General features: G+C 35.8%; 1 protein-coding gene across 1 annotated transcript in view; it reads right to left on the reverse strand.

The window, feature by feature from the left end:
* Positions 1-435: 435 nt before the first annotated feature.
* ANGPT1 (angiopoietin 1) overlaps positions 436-14,570 on the reverse strand; it is a 152,986-nt gene continuing 138,851 nt past the window's right edge. Inside the window, exons 8-9 of the mRNA XM_041412793.1 lie at positions 9,699-9,829; positions 436-775 (exon numbers count right to left, since the gene is read on the reverse strand). Coding sequence (XP_041268727.1) covers positions 615-775; positions 9,699-9,829 — 292 coding nt within the window. The 3' untranslated portion in view covers positions 436-614. The remainder of the gene's footprint in view (positions 776-9,698; positions 9,830-14,570) is intronic.

Raw genomic sequence — 14,570 nt, forward strand, 5'->3', positions numbered from 1 at the left:
TGACTCAGTTTATTAGAAACCTGTCCTTAAAGTATTTGATGAAAAATTTTATTTGCACAAATAATTTGACTCTGGGATTCACATAAATCCATCCACTATTCAAATTCAGTTCATTAAGAAAAACAATATTTGGAGTTTAAATCTTGGATTCTTTAAGACAAGTTTTAATAAAAGTGTCTCTGTAATCCTTTTTCATGGGTATAATGTTGGCATTTCACTGCTGAATAACTTTCTACTCAATAGACCATTGTTGATATGTTCCAGTTCTTCAAATTCTGATCCTGTTGCTGAATTAAAAAAAAAAAACAAAACAAAACAAAAAAAACCCAAAAAACATCCAATGGCAAGCACCAAGTTTGTGCAGAATAGCCAAATCCAGTTCTTTGGAAAATCATTTCAGCCACCTTCTTCTAAACCAAGCTCCCGCAGTTATCAAAATGTGGGGTGGCTGCTGGGAAGAGTTTTCATGTTATGGAGCGCCAGCGAAGCGACTTTGCATCATCCCTACATGCTGCTTTCCAGAAGCCCTTCGCCTTTTACCTTCAGACTGTGCCAGTGCTGCTGCTGAGGGCGGTGCCAGCCTGGCTTCCCCCGGGATCCGCTGCGGAATTCCTTCAGAAGTCCAAAGGCCGAATCATCATGGTCGTGGAGCGCAAGGAGTAGCTGGGGCCTTTGAAGTAATGCCATTTGATGCCATTGAGCTTCCCGTGGTTTTGTCCAGCTGTGTAGAACATTCCGTTGAGATTGGAGGGGCCACAGGCATCAAACCACCACCCTGAAACCGGTAAGACAAAATCTTAAACTGCAAGTGCATGACATATTTTATTTTGTTGTATTAGGTTTAGCTGATTAGAAAATTCTGGTAAATAGCTCATTAATAGTGCTGGTGTGGTATTTTCATATTTTCCTTTTTTACTCTTTTTTGCAATTCTACAGTCAGGAGTGCTGGAGAACACACAGGTGTATTTACAGAATTGCAAAAGTAATTATGTCCCAAAGCATTCTAGTTTTATTCTCAGTATGTGGAATAAAAGCAAGAACATGAAAGACAAATGAAGTGGTTTTCATATTTAGACAGTATTATATTTTTAATTTAAACATCAGAAAAAGACCATAATTCAAAAGTCTTTTGAATAATTTCACCTGTTATTTTGAGAATAAGCATGATTTGATTTTATTTACCAGCCCTTTTCTACTGCTTTAACTGTGATTGTTCACTGCTTAGTTACTTTTGTTTCCAGAATACATGTTGTTAGCAACTGAATTATGAGAATTGTGGTGCTGCATTGCCCTATTTTAAATTGTTGCTTTATGATGAAATTAATCAGTGAACTCTCTTGTTTATCTCTCCAAGATCTTTTCTTGTTAAGGTGAATTTTAGATTGCCATGGGACCTAGAGTTTTAAGAAAAATTCCAAATAACATGAAACTTGGCAACACTAGGACTACAGAACACCAACTGACAAATATTAACAAGGTGACATGCTGACTCTACTGAAAGTAGTGGGAGTTTTGCTGGATACCTAGATGGGAATACAATTTTCTCTCCAACACCTTGCAGAGTATCTATGTATAGTACAAGAAAGATGCTTAGTTCAGTCTGAGAAAGGCAGAATGAATTCCCAGACTGCAAAAAGCAAATATCCTCAATATCAAAAATGTATTAACTTCTGTGTTTAGGAGTTCTATTTGTCAGAAGGATTTCTGTTGAGACTTTTTTCATAGTGAGACCTATAACTCTGTAATTCTTTAGCACAGTTTTTATGTATGTTTCCATGGAATATGGTTGCACTGAACATTTGTGTCATGAGGTAAATAAGATCATAAAGATCAGGTAGTGACTTTTGCTTTTGTTAGTTAAACACTAATTTTAAAAAAAAGTTATTTCAGGCTGCACATCACAGCATTGCCATCTTCCCAGGACCCCTTGTGAAGAATTTTCTAACAGTCCTGGCAGTGGCAAACTGGTCATCCAGTAAGAGCATACTGAATTCTGCAGGTGTCACTGTAGACTAGAATGCAGAACTTAACATTTTCTGTGTGTTTTCCACTGTGACTTCTGGAAAAGCAATTAAACTGTGACAAACTCCTTTTACACAATGTTCACTGTCCCCGAGAATCCTCCAATTCCATCATGTTTAGTGGTTAGACTTTTATCTACGTATAATGAATGCATTATATGAAAGTACTTTAATGTATGGTATACCACTGATATGATACTGACTGTGTTTAGCCCTCAGAACTAATGTGTACTCTGTTCCTTGCATTCAGATCCAAATAATTTATGCTTCTAGTCTTGTAAGTCTTAAGATTTTGGAAAGTACTTAGTGTTTTGGGGTTTTTTTAAGCAGTAACACTTCATAATGAAATCTTGAGGGATGAATTTATGCCAGATAAATTCTGTCAATTTTCTATTTTGGTACAGCTGTCCTTCTTTGATTTCAGTGTTATGCCTAAGGGGGCAATAATCAAAGAAAGGGAAAGCTGTGCAGCTGATTTTTTACTGTAACCAGAGTATAATCTTGTAGAAATTTAAGATGAGGTTAAACAGAGAAATCCTAATCCTCGTCTTTCAAAGCTGGAACTCAGATGCAGCTGGGTTCTGTTTACGGTGTTGGGATGAAGACATGGCAAGCTGACCTAGTTACCATTTCATCTTAAAGGAACAGGAATAGATGCAGAAATTGTCCTTTTTGGGGTGAAAGTTTTCAGTGAGGTCACACAAAACCAATGTAAAAACCAAAGCCAAAGAAACACATAATTTTATAAAATATTTGTGAGGACTTGCTCCAACTTCTCATAGGTTTCTTCTAAATAAACAAAATTTCTTCTTTCAAAATGTGTTCTAATGATTTTTTTTCCTATTATACTGTTCTTGTTTGTGATAACGAATGGATGAATGTTTTAAAGACATTTCCTAATGTTGCACTAAGACTTTGGATTTACTTTCTTTTTTTTTTTTTTTTTAAGTGAAGTGTGGGGTTTTTTTTGTTTGTTTGGGGTTTTTTTCTGTTTTGTTTTGTTTTGATTCATGGTGGATTTTTTTTTCTCCATATGGTTATTTCTCTCCATGCTCCCCTGCAGTCCTCTGAAAGGCCTTCACTTCCCTTGGGACCTCAGATTATCACAAGATTTCCTACTGCATGTCTCAACACCAAAACTCACATCTTTGAATGGACGCAAAGGAAATGTTTTTTACAGATGCTTTGTATGTTGCGGGAAAGAGGAATGTAAGCAGTGACTTTCTTGGTAGCTATGAGGAAGTGAGGGAACATAAATCAGAGGTTTCTGAAAGATATACCTGCAGCACTGCCATTGCAGAAAACACCAAATTAAACAGCTCCAGAGCTGTGAGACAGCCTGACCCAAGGAAAATCCTGGAGTTCACAGCATTTTCTTATGAATAAACTTGCTTCTCTTTCTGTGCAAGGTAATGGCTTTCCCAAATAAGTATAAAGTCATCTTTGAACCACAGTAAGATTTTAACTTTGGAGATAACTTTTGGCAAAAATTTCCATGGGTTATTTGAATCAGGCATGAAAATGATGAAGAGTGGGCATTGTAAGAAATAATAATAGAATCAAGATTTTAAATTGAAGTGGTAAAAAGAAGGCTTTCATGAGAAGTTTGAGAGTTTTTACTCAGAAAGAGAGGTAGCTTCTTCAAGCTGTTGAAGAGTCACTAATTACATACATGAACTGAAGGCCAATTCATTTTTTTAAGTTAGCCCACCTCTAATATGTTATATAGCACAAGCAGCACTATCATCTCTGCTTGTAAGAAAAATCTCTATGTCATCAAATATATTTTCCAGACAAAAATATAAATTAAATAATGCATAGATAAGTTGTTTGAAAGTTCAGCTATACAAACAGAAATAAATCCTCACTGTAGATGCTTGTTCTTCTGGAACAGCTAAAGTAGGTTCACATGTGGTTATACTTTGGTCTTTAATTCATGTAGCTATAATCAAAGGGAAATTGTTAAATATCATGTCAGCTCTTTTCATTAGTAAATACAATTTTTATGCTTAAGCTACCTATCTCAGATAGTTGAGCTCCAGACTACACTATACCGTATTAGATCTTTGACTGAATATTAATGTATATAATTGAAACAATTTCCAACAATTCTTGCAAAAAATACCTAATAAAAGGGCATTGCTCAAATGAATAACAATATTAAAAGAAATACCCACAATCATCTTTTATAATGGTTTTCTGAAGTGACAAGGTTAATTTTTGCATGATAATATCTTCTTTGTCAAACGCAATATTAAAAAAGGGGTTTTGTGTGCCAAAGCTAACCAATTTGCTTTTTTGGCTTGTATAAACTGCAATTAAGCATATATGCATGTAAAATTCTTTTTTAGTGACCTAATGCTCATCAATTAATGAGTGCACTGTAAGGCTGATGCTCACTGGGAACTGCAGTGATTGCTCAGGTTTGATGGGAGGTTCTTAGTTGACTTTTACATTCTAAAATAATAGGTGTCTAAACACTGCACATTTGATGGCAGATGCTTTCTTCTCACATGTCAGTTCTCCCTCCTGAGGACACTGAATGTCTCCAAATGCAGCAGGATCAGTGCTGCTGCAATTCAATAAGATTCAAAGTATGTCTGAGTGGTACATTTGTATGGATTTACAGGATAAATAGATCATATGGGAAGCCAGTATTTACTTCCAACCCTCTGCATTTGTCCATAAAAATTAGTGCATTTGGCAACAAAGCTAAAAAGAAAAATTTCTAATCCAAAAATACTGAAACAGTCCTCAATGTTCAAAAGAAATAGAAATTTATTTCAGGAAAGATTTCAGTGTTTCTGATATTCTGTACTTTAAAGAAATTAGACGACAATACTTAGGATCTGGTGATTTTTCATTGGTAATTTCTCTGGATGAGGTTTTGGATGACACCTCAAACTACCAGTGGAGCCATGGGACAGAGTCCAAAAGAGTGAATGTAACAGGAAAGACTTAGGATTGTTTAGTCAAAATTGGAAAGACAAATTGCCAACAACTTAAAATTAACTAAAAAACTTTCAAAGAAATGGAAAGGAATGTTGTCTATTCTTTCTAATGGTAGAGATTATGACATGATGGAACACATTTAAATTATCATAGAATTAGTTAGTCAACATGAAAAGCTTTTTTTATATTAAATGTAGACAAACTCAGTAACAGATTTTAATGTGAGAATAGAAATCTTGAAATCAATAGAAACCTTGAAAATGAATGACCATGAAAGACAGAAACAAACATATAGAGAAGAATCTGTCTTGGGAAGAAACTAAATGACTCTGGAAAATAATTCTATCTTATTTTATTCCTCAGAGTATTGGATTGACCAGACTACCACTTGACAATCTGAAGATTAAATTAGAACTTAGGTGTCAGGACATAAGATGAAAAGACAGTTTTTCATAACAACTGGATAATGCAGTCCCTTTCAGAGGGACCTTTTTATGAGGTAAAAATAACATGAAACTTGCAGACTGTTGACTATGTTCTAGTGTATCAAATGTTAGTCACTTCCTTAAGATCTCCTAACATTGTATTACAGTTGCCCATATTTAACCCTGATAAACATACCAATGTAGTAATGTTTTTGTCAAAAGTTATGCATAATCATATATGTAATTACATATTTGAATATTTCAAGCAAAAATCAAATAATAGTCTAACCATTTGATTATATTTTTTCATAAAAATATTTGGCAATATAAATTGTACTTCATTAATGGTGCTTTCTGAACAATTTCTTTATGAAAGCAGGAATATGCATAAAAATTAAAAACTGGTGGTTTTTTATGTAATTAGGTGCATATCCAGGGGTTCAGGTTGAATAATCTTAAGTGTCCTGCCATTGCTTCTTTCAAATATTTTGTTTCAAGGAGAATATAAGAAAAACTGTGGCTTTTCTGATTGGAGTGTATGGGCAGATTTCTATATTCAGCCAAGAACTTCCCTCCAAGTCATGACATACCTCCATACCCTTCTTGCCAGAGATTCATAAAATTCACCACTTGGTGAAAAAAAACAGTGAAACAACAGGATGTGAATGCAACATGGGTTTGGAGTCATTGAGAAACCTCGAACTTAATAGATGAGAAATCTATTGAGGCTCAATAAATACATATTTCTCTGACTCAGGAAGCCCCTGAGATTCAAAAGATACTGAGAAAATACTCAAGGGAGGTATAACTTATTTATTTGTTCTTATGCCTGCATTGACAGAGACAGCAGACTCCAGCTGGATAGACCTCTGCTTCCAGTAAAATAAAACAATTTATTTCAGTCATCTATGCTGCTTCAAACATGGCAATACATCTAGAAAGTCTTTGTCAAGATTTGTCAAAGATTTGACATCTTTGTCACATTATTTTAGGGAACAGAATTTCAGCAATTTTCCCACTTTTCACTTGAAACAAGGTAAATATCTTTGTGAACATCTCAGACTGCAGCCAGTTTCAGACAAAGAAAATCACCTTAAAATTCTTTCTTGGTGAGCCAAGATACCATAAGTCACTTTCCAGTGACTGAAAACAACTTCACAAACAATTTGGGGCTCAGCTGACAGGTGGTATCTGGCTGAATAGATGGGAATTTGGCCCAGAAATCTGATCCAGAGATGTTAAATGTTAAGGGCTGTATTGGAAATTAAGCATTTTGAACTTCTGCTCATAGGCTTATTCTGGTGACAGTTTGTTGCATTTTTAGTGCTGTTTCTTACAAAACAGCTGTGTACGTAACTCATTGGGGCACTCTTCAGACTACAGCTTGAAATAAGATGGGGATATACATATATATAACCCTTTTGGTTTTTTAGTTTACTGGCCTGAGATATTGAGAAAAGGAAGAACTTATTTGAATGAATGATTTTTCTTCCTTTAAAGTAAAACAAACATGCTTAGATTAAATTTTACAAGTCACAAAAAAGCAGCTAAAACATTTGAATATGATGACAGTTTAGAGGGGTTAAGAATCCAGCTCATACACATAATTTTGAAGTCATTCTCTAAAATCCATGTAAAGATAGAGCCAAGTAGCATAGCCTGGCTCTTTAAAATACAAGGCACACACAAAATACACTGTTGGTGCTTCTGTATTATTCACCCAGTATTTAATTTCTTATTCTAGGGAAGAGGGATGAGATATAGGAGGAGAGAGAATAATAGTTATGATATAGACCAAATAAAACTGACAACTAGCAAGATCACAGAGAGAAATGTGTGTTTTCCTTACATTTTTATTTTCAGCCTTGATTATAACCATATCACAGTCTTGAGCTTTGGCTTATCTCAGCCTTTATTCCTGACATAAATATATTCATTTCACCTCATAGAGATAACAGACTCACCCAAACTGTCAAGATAGCTAGAAACTTGCCTGCAGATTTGATACCATTCATCATTAAAGAGCTCTCTGTGATGTTGCCAAAACAAACATTCTGATATCTTTTTGAGGAAAAAAAAAAAGGAGGTTTTCCAAAACCTGTTATCATTGCTACTTTTCTAAATTAGTCTTTGTCTGGTAGAACACTGAAATATACTCCCTAAAAAGATGTTTTGGTATTTAATTAAATTCTGGTATTTCTCAAGGAATGAGAGAGTTGTTTCAAGGAGAAAAGCATAGCAGAGTGTTTGAGGAAAACTCTGGCATGATTAAAGTCTTTCTTGAGGAACTACAAATTACAGTGCTGGACAACCTGTCTCCAAAGGAGCAGTACTCAAGTCTAGTCCAAAAGAGTAGATTCATCTATCTCCAAAGGCTAATTGCACCTTCTTTTACTGTGTAGTGATTTGCTAAACTTGTGGTTTCCTCAGCCTTTGGTAATTCACCCCCTTCCTCCCCATTCATTTCTTTTGGTACCAGTAAATTCCAAAGTGTGGCTAAGCTGTTGATTTACAGGAATGCTGCAGCAATATGTGTGAACCTTGTGGAATGGTTGTTCAACAGCAGACTGACCTTACCAGGACGTTGACCTGTCATAGAACTCAGAGCAGGAAAATAAACAAAGCCTCAGCTCCCAGAAGGAGCTGCCTGGGAGCAGAGGGGTTTCCAGGCAGCTCAGATACATGAATGAGTCTGCACTTCAGCACAGACACAACTCACACTCAGGAGCTTCTCAACAGACTCTGGCTTGCCCTGGAAGTAACACCCTTTAATTTACCATGTTCTCCAAAGGGAAAGGCAACAGCTTTAATTAAAATAAGTGACTCACTTCTTATCCACTATCTATCTCCAGATCCATCTGGTTAGCTTCTATTTTTTATAGACATGAAAAGATAGTGTCTCATCATCTGTCTACTGGAACAAGCTTTCCATGATAATTTCTAATATGACATCCCTAGAGGAAGACAGAGGAGCTTGAAAAATTGGCTTCTTAAAGATTTTCCCAACTGGGTCACTTCCAACTGGCAAAAGAGAATGAGGAATTGTGTTGTGCACGTGATATAAAATTCTCAGTGATGGGAAAGCATCTTCCATTAGCAGATGGTTTCTTTAGAGGTTCATCTGTGCCTGGATGTGGCCTGAGCTGAATTCAGAATGCCAGGAACAACAAATAATATAGGTTTAACAGTCTGATCCAAAATGCTTAAAAATTTACATGCTACAGGATTTTTTTTCCAGGAAAGTTAAAAATCACTGAGAGTCTCCAAACAAGATCAGATGTGAAGATATGAAAGGACCTTTCTTGGTCATCCAGTCAGTAAACCAAAGAATCCCAGTTTAAGCTTTCTGCTATAATGTGGTATTCTAGAGATAAAAATGAGCTTGACCATACAGGGACTAGGAATAATTATCATTTGCCAGAGAAAATTCTCGATCTTAGGAGCAGTAGGAGTCTGAATGGAGAGATAATCTCAGATATTCATTCTCTGTGCTGGAGAGAAAAAGAATCATTCATATAGACTATACTTGCTGGCAGTCAGATTGACTTGGGACTTTAAACTGTCCCAGTGTAACTTGTCTGTGCTCTTCACCACCTCAACTCTTTCTTTCTTTCTTTCTTTCTTTCTTTCTTTCTTTCTTTCTTTCTTTCTTTCTTTCTTTCTTTCTTTCGATTCATCTCACAAAGGAAATCAGCTTAAACCTTCCTGATTTAAACAGATGATTGCAGGTCTAGTCTTTCACAGGAGTGAATTAGTCATTTAGTGTCTTTATGTATTATGATCACCTAACAGAGAAAGCTTAACCATTATAAATATCTTAATAACAGAATCACATCCCTAAGTGAAATAGATCATGTATTACAAGTCTAGACTTTGATTATTTCTAAGCTTTACCATCTAATATCTAATACCTGGTCATTTCTCTCTTTTTTTGCTGGTTGATTGACCAACTTCTGAAAAACTTCTTTCCACCTTTTTAATCTTTTATAATTTTCTTTTTTATTTTACATTTCTTGCCTAAACAATTACACTAACTTATGGTTTCCTCTTTGACATTGTTGCAACAGCTTCAGTGCAGAAGTATACTGACTGTATCTCTGGATAATCCTTTCTCTGTTGATAGGAATCTAGAGGTATTGGCATTAGGACAATATATGTATAGAAAAAGTAGTAGTAATAATAATAAAAGAAGTTTTCACTCAGGACTTATACATCCATGATGCAACTTCATCCATGGTTGCTTTAGGAAAGCACAGTAGATTGCTATTAATGTACCATATTTTCAGTCAGTTGTACTCACCTCCTGTCAACATGAGAGCACATTTACACATGCAGTTGTCGTTGTCAGCATCTTTTGTACTGAATTCCGCACCATGCAAGATCAGACTACTTTGTTTTCCAGCAGTTCCACTGTGACCTTTTAAATAAAGCCTGAAAGAACAAGAGAAAACATTCAGGGTCACCAAACAAAAAAGAAAGATAAGAAATTCAGATTTTTTTCCAGATGAGGTTGTATGTATCAGGCACTGTATGAAGTGCACCCAGAAAACTCGTGACTCTCTTGTTTTGGCTTAATCTCTCAGTTGTTTCAGGTGTGAAAAGGGCACATTAAGGGTTTTTCAGAGTATCTGTAGTAGCACATAGTCCTTCTTCCAGAGCAGAATCAAGCTCAAGGAATCAGAACTGGAAAGACAAAAAAGTAGAGGCAGTGAGAGAGGAGGAGTGAGAAGAGGTGCCCAGATATCAGGAATACATTGACAGAATAACTGAGTACTCGAGTAGCTGGTTTCTTCACTGTTTCTCTACTGTGGCACAGAAACAGCAACCCCAGTTAAAGGGAGTCATGTTATTAATGCCTGGGCTTGGAAGAGGATTTTAGCAGCCTTAGAATTTTTAATTCTACAAGCCAACATCTCAGTTCTGCCAAAGGTGTCTGTGAGTGACAACTGGAGAATAACTTAGAGTTCAAGCCACAAAATCTTCCTGATTTGCAATGCAAAACATCTTTTTTTGGTTTTGTTTTTTTTTTTAAGGAAACTTTCAACTAGTTGAAACCAAAACCAGGAACTAGGAACTGGAGCTCAGCTGCAACAATGGAGGAGAGGAGAGGAGAGGAGAGGAGAGGAGAGGAGACATTGCAGGAAGAGGAAGATATCATTTGTCATAATAGCTTCATATGCAAGAAGGAAGAGACAGCATCATTGGAGTGTCACTGGAGAATATTGAAGCCACATCCTTACACTCAGGAGCAAGCCCTAGCCACTGGAGCAAATAAGAGAGAAAGACATATCCCTCCCCTCAGTGAATCTACAGGATAGGAATAAATCAGCCACATAAATCTTGGGCTAACCAAGAATATGATTTGGTAAGTAGTGGGACAGACTTCTCCACTGAAGTGAGAGACATCTGTTCTGCTTCTTCTAGGGTTATTGCAGAGGGGCAAATATATCTTTTAAATATTAAATATAAAATGCTTAAGGAGTTACAAGAACAGAGGCAGGACATAAGCAGGAGAGATGTCTGCTTCTCTCTGTGATTTACCTGAGAGTGCTATACTAGAGAAAGTTTTCCCAACTTCTCCCACAGACGCAGTAAACAAGGAGAGCAGATGGCAGTCACTGACTGCCACTGCCTCTCTGTTGTTTTTTTATCTAGTTACTTTGCATGAATAAAAGAGTAAATGCCTTTACCAGAGTGTCATTCATCCATTGTTTACATGGAAGACATCCTTTGCTGCAGTGTGCACAGTACTAACACAGGAGCAGAGAACATCCCTGACCTTTCTAGCCTACAGTAGTAGAAGCAGTTAAGCCACTGGCATTTTTCTGAGATGAGGAGAGTCTCTCCCAAGACTGAGATTTAAATAAAATCCACTTCTCCCACAGAACTTGGGAGCTTATGAGAGCAAGGGCACCATATGAAAGCTTTCCTTAATCAAGTGCATGGCTGCTGGTCTTTGTTGGTTTACTTTTGGGTTTTTTTTTTGTTTTGCATCTGTGCAAAACACATGCATCTGTGGGTGGATATTAGGTCCAAACAAAGCCAATTGGATTAAACTTGTCACAGAAACTCATTACAGAAAAGCCTTGTCATGATATCTGATGAGATTACTCAAAATGTGAAGGCATAGAACTGGATCCTAGCAACCTACAGAGTTTCACACTTGCAGACTGATGTGAGCTTCACCTAATTTTCAGTAAATTGCTTCCTATGTGTCCTTTGTTCAGCTCTAAAAATGGAGAATGTAGATGATAAGTATGAACATTTAAAAATAAAAAAAAATCATTAAAAAAGGAATTGTCAGGTTTATTCTTTTAAAGTAGTTTCACTGCCTACTTTAATTTGATTTAAATTTTGATTGTTACATGGCTGAGACTGATGATTAAATACCATTGGACTCAATCCTTAGAGCAAATTTTGTATAAATAGATAGATAACTACACACACATAAACATACAAAACTTTTTGGATTAAATACAAATATCATGCATAGTCAAATACCGTCTGAAAATAGATAAGGCCAAGTGTAAGCCTCAATAGAAGACTGTGAAAATCCTTTGTAATTTAACAAGAAACAACCCAGGAACAGGAATTCAGGAAGGTCATTGCATTATGCTATTGCCCAATCACGGTGGAAATTAGCCTGTAATGACCATGTTAATCTATTAAAGGATGTTTGTTTTAGACAAGATTAATCTAAGATCTGTCTTTGCACATGTCCATTTCTTTGTTTAATAAAAATGAAAGGCTGGAATTGATCCCATCTTCATTCATTGGACTTTTGCCTTGATTTTTGGGCTGTGCCTAATATTTTGCAGAACAAAATAAACTTCCCTGAGGTTGTGTTGATAGAAAAATTATTTTGTCACATGCTATCTATGATCTGAGATTAAATGGCTGTACATCCTCATTATATCAGCCATACCAAAGCTCACAGAAGCCTCACAAAGTTAGTTTAAAAAGCAAATGCTCTTTACTTAAAGAAGAAAGACAAGGTTAGCCAGACCTTTTTGTTAGCAATCAACACTATAAAACCCACTTAGTCCAATAAGAAAGTACAATCTAAGAAAACATAAAACATAAAGAAAAAATATTACTTGGTATTCAATGTTTTCCCCAAAGGGTGAGTGCATTAGGATTATTTACAAGCTCTTTACTTTCCCTGATATTTTACAAACATTCCACTCATCACAGATTTAGATCTTGTCAGTTATGTTTGACTATTCCTCAGCACAATTTGTCTAGTAGGTCTCCAGTGACTTTAAAAGAATAAAGCTTAACTTGGCTCTTAACTCTAATGTGCTTATCATACTGCAGCCATGTGCAGATGAACCAGAGTTGAAACAGTAATTCTGTTTCTTTGGGCTTTTCTGCCTGAATTGGCATTGCCCAGCAGTTAGGAAAAAAAATGCCCCTACAAAGTTGGCACTACTTTACACAAAAATCAGATCTCAGTCAAAACCCAGAGCTGGTCCTGAAGCAATCAAGGGCTTCAGCTCAAGCCATACAGGTCCAAACTAGTCTGGCTTGAGACAGCCAGTCTGCAGAGCAGCAGCAGAGCTGACGAGCTCGCCAGCTCCCAGGCGCAATAGAGATCTTACTACTTGGACTTAGTGAGTTTTTCAGTATTCTCAGATTCAGATTGGTAAGACTGAACCTCTAAAACAAACAAAAAATAGTTACTAGGACACAATTTCCCTCCCTTGTAAAAAATGGTAATTCAGGGTATAGTTCTTCTTGGTTGTTCTTGGAAATAAAGGAAAGTAAGTTAAGAATAAAAAGCCACTCATTACTGATTAAGTCAGAGAACATTTTTAAGAATATATCTCCAGTCTTTCCACTTGCTCACAACCAGAAAATTCTGATCAAGGAAAGAATGCTGCTCTGATTTACACAATACGCAGGAAAAGTAAATTTGTGCTCATATAAGCAAGAACAAATCTACTTTATCTGCATACAATGAAACTGAAAAAGCAACAAATAAGCAATATCAATTAAATAATGAGCAAATAGGAGTGAGAGAAATACTGCATTTGTATTTTAAATTTTGCGAACTTCTGATTAATTTTTAATGAAATTTTAAATTCACTATGAGGAACAGAGCAGCCCTAGTTTACAAACTAGCAACTTTCACAGTTGATGTACTTAAGAAGAAACAACAGATTTTTAAAAATATTGCAACTGTTACATCTTATCTAGCATGGATGTTAGGAGCATTCTGCATTTTTTTTCTGATGATATTATAGCAATGGCAGCTTGGGATCTCACTTGTCAGATGGTGAAGGAGAATTCTCAAAGATGTTTTGCTTTTCATCATTCTTACTGTGTGACACAACTTGACTATCTGCAGTCCCTTGAAACAAAAGTAAGGTATATTGTGTGCAAAGAGTACATCTAAAAATATTGCATGAACAACTGCAGGGCTGCCCAAAAAGACAATTTACATTTACATCAGAAATTTTTGCTTTTGTGGTGCTTAGATGACCTTTCATTCTTTCAAATATATACAGCTTAACTGTCTTCATATCATGTTTAAAGACTTGAACAGATGAACTTGGGTTAATTCTAAATAAATAACAAAAAATATTAAAATGGTATAGTTCTGCAACATACAGCTGTGAAAATTGCAACATACAGAATGAGATATAAAAAAAATCTGAAAAATAAATGCAATCACAAATACATGTGAAAAAGTTGTGTGCTTAACATCACTAAAAGTGTAAGAAATAGTTTCTGATGCAGTGCTTTACATATCAAGCATCTAACTTTAGACTTTGTGTTTGTTTGTTTATTTATTTTTACTAGTATGAGTCAAAGTTTAGTAGAACTCCCAGAATTTAATATTAGCTAGTTTTCTCTCTTTTTTTCCCATTACAGTTGCTAAAGATCACTCAGTCCTTCACTTATAGCAGTCTCTCAGTGAAATAGCTAAGAAGTCATATCCAGCTTTATTGGTGAGAAATGCTTTGTCTGTAAAAAAACCAAAAAGATGATAGCTTACTGCAAACATGAACAACCCTCATTAAGAGATGTAGAGAACCATCTCAACTACCTCAGTGAGCATCTCTTGAATACGCTGAGTTAAGAGCAAATTTCACCATTGCCACAGTGCTAAAAATCTGAGCAGGGATCTCCTTGACTGGAATTCATAAACATGAGTAATGGCCTAATA

Source organism: Onychostruthus taczanowskii, unplaced genomic scaffold, assembly GCF_017590055.1.
Source record: "Onychostruthus taczanowskii isolate IOZ18803 unplaced genomic scaffold, ASM1759005v1 scaffold4, whole genome shotgun sequence".
Lineage (NCBI taxonomy): Eukaryota > Metazoa > Chordata > Aves > Passeriformes > Passeridae > Onychostruthus > Onychostruthus taczanowskii.